Source organism: Penaeus chinensis, chromosome 4, assembly GCF_019202785.1.
Source record: "Penaeus chinensis breed Huanghai No. 1 chromosome 4, ASM1920278v2, whole genome shotgun sequence".
Classification (NCBI taxonomy): Eukaryota; Metazoa; Arthropoda; class Malacostraca; order Decapoda; family Penaeidae; genus Penaeus; species Penaeus chinensis.
The window spans coordinates 37,904,948-37,912,447 of NC_061822.1; the positions used below are offsets into that span (position 1 = coordinate 37,904,948).

A 7,500-nucleotide genomic window follows, 5' to 3' on the forward strand; every position below is an offset into this window, starting at 1 on the left:
TCTAATTTTTATTCTCACCATATCAGTGAGCCCCTTCTTAAAATGACAATGATGATGAAATAATGATGATGATAATAATAATAATAATAATAATAATAATAATAATAATAATAATAATAATAATAATAATAATAATGATGACAACAATAATAATAATAATAATAATAATAATAACAATAACAATAACAATAATATTAATAATAATAATAATGATAATAATAGCCACTTATTAAAATTACAGTGTTGATAGTGAAATAATGATAATAATAATAATAATAATAATAATAATAATAACAAAATAATAATAATGATAATAATAATAATAATGATAATAATAATAATAATAATAATAGTACAAACAATTATAATAATTACAATAATAACAATAAAAATAGTAATACTACTACTACTACTGCAAATAATAATAAGAAGAGTAATAAAAATCATAATCATAATAGCAATCACGATAATAACGGAACTGATATTATAACAAGAAGGACTCGGCAAGCGCAAACAAACGCCCCCCCCCCCCCCAAAAAAAAAAAAAAAAAAAAAAAAACATTTAATTCTTGAACATCGACCTCAAAGAAAAGCAACCTCCCCAAAATCCCTCTCAAATAAATAAATAAATTAATTAATTAATTAATAAATAAATACACAAATAAATAAATAAGCAAATGAAAAATAAATAAATAAAAACCGGCCACGTCATAGCACCTCCTCCTCCTCCTCCTCCGTCGCCTGCAGGATCGTTGCTCGCCGGCCATGACATGTCGCAGGTGATCTTCTCGCTGATCCTGAACTACCACGGCAGGTGCAGTCACCGGCTTCGTTGGATCGGCGTCGGGATGGGGTTCGTGGTGGCGGCCTGCCTCTCGGCTGCCATCCCGCACCTCCTATACGGCTTTGGGCGAGGCGGCTTTGGGGCGGACCTGGTTGGCCTCGTGGAAAACGGCACACTAGCGATTGCCGAGAACAGTTAGTTGATTGTCTTCATTTGCCTTGTATGGTGATACTAGGATAGCAGTGGTGGTGATGGTGATAACAATAATAATTACAGTGATGGCGATGACGACGACGATGGTGATTTATTCTTCAAACACATATTCCTATAACTGAAATCTTCTCATTTCCTTAGCCTTTCCTATTTTAACAGACCAACCAGTCATCCTCTCCTTTACAGTGGAAGACCTGTGTTTCTTTGTCGGCGAAGAGAACTGCGGAAGTGACGCCGCCGCAGAAGCGCTCTTGGGCACTGTCCTCCTGCTCTTCGTCTCGCAGTTCTTCATGGGCATCGCCGTCACAGTCTTCTACACCGTGGGAGTCACGTTCTTGGACCACAACATTGACAGGAGAACGTTTCCGCTCTATTACGGTGAATGATCATCTTTTGGCATTGAGAAGTTTGCTGTAGTTTGTGCGTCTGTATTTCAGAGTGGGTGTTTTTCTTGATTACAAGTTATAGCCTTGGTATTGTTACGTATTTGTACTGTTAGTCATAAAAAATATATATATGCACAGTGTGTGTGTGTGTGTGTGTGTGTGTGTGTGTGTGTGTGTGTGTGTGTGTGTGTGTGTGTTTGTGCGTTTATTTGTGCAAATGCACCCCCTGTATGAGTGGTCACTGCAGGCGTGACACTGATGCTGAGGGTCCTGGGGCCCGTGCTGGGCTACCTGCTCGGCTCCCTCTTCCTCAAGTCGTGGGTCGACCCGGCCAAGGCAGCGAGTCCCGCCTACAAGAACTCGGAGTTTCTCGACGTTTGGTGGACCGGTTAGTGACATCTTCAGACGTAATGCCCATTTGATAATAATGATTTGTGTAATGATAAGGTGACGAATATTGTAGTATCAGTAATCATAATCGAGCAGTACACATATGAAGGGCTACGACTAATATCGTATAGCATATAACAGTAATTGAACGTAGTATAACCCCCCCCTCAAAAAAAAAAAATATATATATATATATTTATTTCATATATCAAGTTAAACTAAATGCTAGAAAAAAAACATAGTACCAGTCACACATAATTTAACCTACATTACCATCAGGGTCCCTGTGCATCTTGTGTGGTCTCACGGTCTCTGGAAGTCTGTCGTTCCTTTTCCCTCGCCATGTTCCCGAGTCGTTCAGAAGGAGAATGAAGAAGATCCTAGCGAAGGAGGAAGTCGAGGAGGCGAGTCCTGCGGAGTCGAAGGCGAAGGAATCTCAGATCAGACGGACTCTGAAAGGTAGGATGGGAGGAAAGAAGGATACTTTTATTCACTTTGTTTTGTTTTAGTGGTAGTTTTATTTTCGTTTTTTTATGTATGTATTTTTTATCGTCATTGTATTAATCAGTTTCTACCCTTATCCGCCGCTATCATGAACATCGCTACTACATTATAAACGCATTATTATCATGCCATCATTATCATCACTATTCCCACGCATTCATCACCAACATACCAAGACATCCAGTGATAACGCCAGCAAATTTCACAACCACGGAAAACCAACAGAAAATTTAAATAATCATTAACCTTGACACATTTTCCCTTTGCAGAAGCCTGGGAGTCAGCCAGGCGAATTTTCACCAACAAGATCTGGGTGTTAAACCTCTTCAGTACAACCCTTTTTGCCCTTGCCGTGTCCGGGTACTGGAGCCTGAGGCCGAAGTACCTCGAGAGCCAGTTCAGAAAGCGGCCGATGGACGCCAACTTTTATATAGGTGTGTTGGTTGGAGGTTTTCTTAAACAGTCTTGTCTTCGTAGAGAGAGCACTTCTGCTGAGAGGTTAGGGTGATTGATGGACGGGCAGGTTAGTATTTTGCTAGATAGAGAGGTGGGTGGATCGATCGACAGACAAATTAATAGATAGATAGACAGGCAGATGATAATAATAATAATTTTTAAAAAAACGTATGATTGGGTGTTTTTTCATATTAGTTTTCCTTGATTATGTATAATCAACGTAAACACAAGTAATTCAGCATCTTGAATGTCTGTATCTTGCACACGTGCCTTCATCATGAACTGCGATAGTAACCAAAGAAGAAGCACGAAAAAACACGAATAACCAATTCCTTTTCGTTAGGTCTCTCGAGCCTCCTTTCGCCCATGTTCGGGATGGGTCTGAGCGGCGTCATCCTGCTGTGGATGCGGCCGAAGATGAAGGTCCTGATGGGATACAGCGTCTTCTTTACGCTCTGTGGCGGCGCTGCGTATATCGGCCTCATCTTCGCCGGCTGTCCGAAGCTCGACATTGTTGGTCCCGTTGCAGGGTAAGTTATGATGAAGGGTTAATGGGAAAAAGTCGTTTTTGATAAGGTTAATGGATTTTTTCTTTTTTTATGATCCTTAGGTCAGTCCAAAGTTCGTGAAAGATATTCGTTAGGTTTGAATCTTCAACTGATCAGCGGGCTCAGAATTGATGTTTGTTGAACGTGTTCTAATATACTTTTCTACTTCGCTGTGCAGGTCTCTGACGCCTCCGTGTTCAGCTGACTGCGGGTGTTCAGGCAGGTTCTCTCCAATGTGTTCTGAAGACCAGATAACACTGTTTTATTCGCCCTGTTATGCCGGCTGTACCTTGGCCAACACCTCTGCAAACCCCACTGTAGGTCGAGTGCTTACTGTACAAATGGTTGTTATTGCAGAGATCGAGTGTGGACGCTTATTAACAGTAATCGAGATTAAGTAGGGGATGGGCAATTGATTTGGTAAGGGATGGGAAGTTGATAATTTTTCTTAGTAATTGAGTCATGTAATACTGTGATGACCTTCAGTGAATTTCTCTCTCTCTCTCTCTCTCTCTCTCTCTCTCTCTCTCTCTCTCTCTCTCTCTCTCTCTCTCTCTCTCTCTCTCTCTCTCTCTCTCTTTTATTCTCCCTCCCCCCCCCTCTCTCTCTCTCTCTCTCTCTCTCTCTCTCTCTCTCTCTCTCTCTCTCTTTATCTCTTTATCTCTTTATCTCTTTATCTCTTTATCTCTCTCTCTCTCTCTCTCTCTCTCTCTCTCTCTCTCTCTCTCTCTCTCTCTCTCTCTCTCTCTCTCTCTCTCTCTCTCTCTCTCTCTCTCTACTCGTATATCATTTTTTCCCCCTATCTGTCTCTGCGCTCTCTACCTATTCATATATCAGTCCTTCTATCTCTCTCTGTATCTATCTGCTCGTTGCATAGTATTCATAAACAACCACAAATTCCACTTTATGAAAGAGTTACAGTTGATTTATCTTTAACATACGGGAAATTATAATATTCGGGACCGTCACAGATATACTACGGCTGCAGCTGTATTGAGTCTTCGAATGGACCCTCTCGGCCTTCTCCAGACCAGGAAGCCTCTTATACAACTTCAGGTTTGGAGGTGTGTTTCCTTTATGCTACTTTACTCAAGACTTCTCTGGTAGGCCTATATATGGCATGGTTATTCACTGTACCCGTCTCTTGTCGGGAAACGTTTAGTCTGTCTACTATCTCCCTTTCGCTTTTGGTTCAGGATTGATTCCTAATGAGAATTAGTAGTAATACCATCATCACCATTGTTAAGTAAGGGATGGGCAATTGATTAGGTAAGGGATGGGAAGTTGATCATTTTTCCTAGTAATTGAGTCATGTAATACTGTGATGACCATCGTCATCATCACTACCACCAGCATTATCATCAACACCACCACTGTCATTTCATTACCATCACCATCATTCATTGCATTACCACCATCACCAGCAGCAGCATCGTCCCAACCATCATCATCATCTCGTTACCACCATCATTATCATCATCATCATCACCACCACCTTCATCCATCTCGTTACCACCATCATCATCATCATCAACATCATCACCACCACCATCATCATCATCATCATCATCATCATCATCATCATCATCATCACCACCATCATCATTATCATCATCATCATCATCATCACCACCATCCATCTCGTTACCACCATCATCATCATCATCATCATCATCATCATCATCATCATCATCATCATCACCACCACCACCACCACCACCACCACCACCACCACCACGCCGCCGGCCTCAGCGCCTCGCCCCTGTCCCCCAGGGCCAAATGGCGCTGAACCAAGGAGGCCAGGGGACGCCGGGATACTGCCCTGAGACCTGCGCGGCCTTCTTCAACTACATCGTGCTGCTGATCCTTACGCAGTGTGTGTATCCGAGCGCCAGAGTGAGCAATGTGATGATTCTGTTAAGGTTAGTTAAGCGGACGACCGTTAATTGGTTAGGATGTTCTTCAAAGTCCGGTTTTTTTTTTTTTTAATGTACTGTCTTGAATTCCGTTTAGACATTCGTTTTAGTAGATAAGTTATCATGATTACGTCATCATATTAGTTGAACCTGCAATAGATCCAAAGTTCCACAGCAAGCGATAATAATAAAAATAATAAAAAAAAAAAAAAAAAAAAAACACCTGTACCTCACCTTTCTCGCCACAAACTTCCGAAAGCACAGACTACACCCCATTTGATTTAAACCCGTCACACTCTTTTGACCCCATTATCCGATCAACTGATAACAAAACACACTCACCGAAAGTCTCACGGAAACAGGTCAGTGCCAGACGAAGACCAGGTCATGGCGCTGAGCATCCTGACAGTCTTCGTCAGCGTGTTCGCCTTCGCCCCGGCCCCCGCCATCGTGTCCGCTATTGTGGGTAGGTAGAAGAGAGGCTCTTTTTAGGTGGAAGGGAGAAAGGGGAGTGGATGGTTGGGAGATGATGTACACGCACATGTACATGTACATATACACACATACATACATAAATACATATAGACATACATACATCAGCACACAGAAAAACACATCTGTCTACAGTCTCTCTAATCAATCTCTCTTATGATTATGCGTTCACAACTCTATACAACTTAAGGCAAGAGTAAGCTAGTGTTACCTTCCTGCAGATTCGGCGTGCCTCGTCTGGGACACGTCCTGCGGCGCGACCGGCGAGTGTAGTCTCTACGACTCGACCAAGTTCAGAACCATCTTCCATCTCATTCCTGCGGGTGAGTGAGCCTCCGGTCCCGTTGCCCTAATCCCTGTTGACTATTCCGTTTCTTTTTTTCCATTTCATTCCTCTTTATTCCTTCGCGCGTCTCCTTCTCATTGCTAGTTCTCTCTTTCAGTGTTCGTGTTCATATGTGTGCTGTGCGACGTCGTGGTGTTCTGTTACAGCCGGAACTCGGAGCTCCTAGACGAGTGCCGCGAAGACCTGCAGAAGAGGCGGGGCTGCTCCGAGGAAGACAAGCCTCTTCGCTCTGCGGCTTACGACGAGGCCAAAGTCTGAGCGTAACCTCGACAAATGTAGTATAATCTGTTTGATTCAGGCATATATTTATTTATCAGAGTATCTGGTATCTTTTAGTAATAAAGGTGTTACTTAAACTACTCGTGTTTTCATTATGTTTATCTCCACTCTCAGCGATTGGATGTAAACGATTTGTTATTGATGATATGATATAAATTGTTTCCTGAAGCCTACACGCGAGAATATGACATACGCTCTTATAGCTCAGGTTACAACTCGTGCGCTAAAACACACTCCCAACTGCATCCAGCTGCCCGTCATATCAAAACAGTCCAGCTAATATTCTCACAGAACATAAAACACCCAGACGACCAATTCAGTCTGAAATTCGCTCGAAACTGCGCTCAATCATCCCGTGCGGACAAAGACAGCCCCTACACTCGCAACCTCGACGCAGCTGTAAGTTGTTCCCTCGGCTGTATAGTGTGGTCAGTGACTCTTTGGCAGCACACTTAAGCAGTCGCGAACGAGGACACTCTGGTGCAATCCGGCGAAGGGCTGCAGGATAACATGTGGTGGCTTGACTGTCGGCGGGTTGGAAATGTATTTTTAACAACCTGTTCTGTCGTGTGATTTATATTATTTCTGGCAGTTGCTGCAAAGTGCAGTTTTTGCGATGCACGTGTACGATATGACAAATAGCCCATGACGCACTGGGAACTGCCGCGCTATGGATGCCATGGCACTTATTTTTATATATACTAAACTAGCAGTAATACAGTGTGAAGTACAATATTGAGTATCCATTAGCCGAATGACCAGACAAGCGCATTAGAAGCACTACTAGAAATTATGGTACAATTCAGAATATATATTCACGTGTTATTGAGGGCCACAGTACCAGTCATTGTGACCTGATTACACGAACTATATCTACACATCTCAACCGGCCTACTGCAGAGATTACCAAATCTACCCCAAGACTCTTCCTAAGTTAAGTTTTGAAGAGTTGTAGCGTGGTGGTATCAATGAAGGTTTGTCTCTTGGGTACAAAGTAACCGTAGAGAACGAAAAAATCTGAAATTAGATACAGGTCTACGATGCCATGAACAGTACTTTGTGAACATGCGTGTTACCAAACCGTCAGCTTTGGTTATGTAAAACGAGATCTTATCCTTACAGACAACTGTCAAATCCAATGAATGGAAAATTCACATACACACTAACGTAGACTAACAATACCAAT

General features: G+C 42.3%; 1 protein-coding gene across 5 annotated transcripts in view; it reads left to right on the forward strand.

The window, feature by feature from the left end:
- Nucleotides 1–6,391, forward strand: part of LOC125025134 (solute carrier organic anion transporter family member 74D-like) — a 30,790-nt gene extending 24,399 nt beyond the window's left edge. For all 5 annotated transcript variants that reach the window (XM_047613082.1, XM_047613085.1, XM_047613081.1 and 2 more), the window contains exons 5-16: nucleotides 748–978; nucleotides 1,184–1,375; nucleotides 1,631–1,771; nucleotides 2,053–2,232; nucleotides 2,547–2,711; nucleotides 3,077–3,263; nucleotides 3,460–3,598; nucleotides 4,253–4,345; nucleotides 5,055–5,203; nucleotides 5,560–5,663; nucleotides 5,911–6,012; nucleotides 6,133–6,391. In XM_047613082.1, coding sequence (XP_047469038.1) covers nucleotides 748–978; nucleotides 1,184–1,375; nucleotides 1,631–1,771; nucleotides 2,053–2,232; nucleotides 2,547–2,711; nucleotides 3,077–3,263; nucleotides 3,460–3,598; nucleotides 4,253–4,345; nucleotides 5,055–5,203; nucleotides 5,560–5,663; nucleotides 5,911–6,012; nucleotides 6,133–6,293 — 1,844 coding nt within the window. In that variant the 3' untranslated portion in view covers nucleotides 6,294–6,391. The remainder of the gene's footprint in view (nucleotides 1–747; nucleotides 979–1,183; nucleotides 1,376–1,630; nucleotides 1,772–2,052; nucleotides 2,233–2,546; nucleotides 2,712–3,076; nucleotides 3,264–3,459; nucleotides 3,599–4,252; nucleotides 4,346–5,054; nucleotides 5,204–5,559; nucleotides 5,664–5,910; nucleotides 6,013–6,132) is intronic.
- The last annotated feature ends 1,109 nt before the right edge of the window (nucleotides 6,392–7,500 follow it).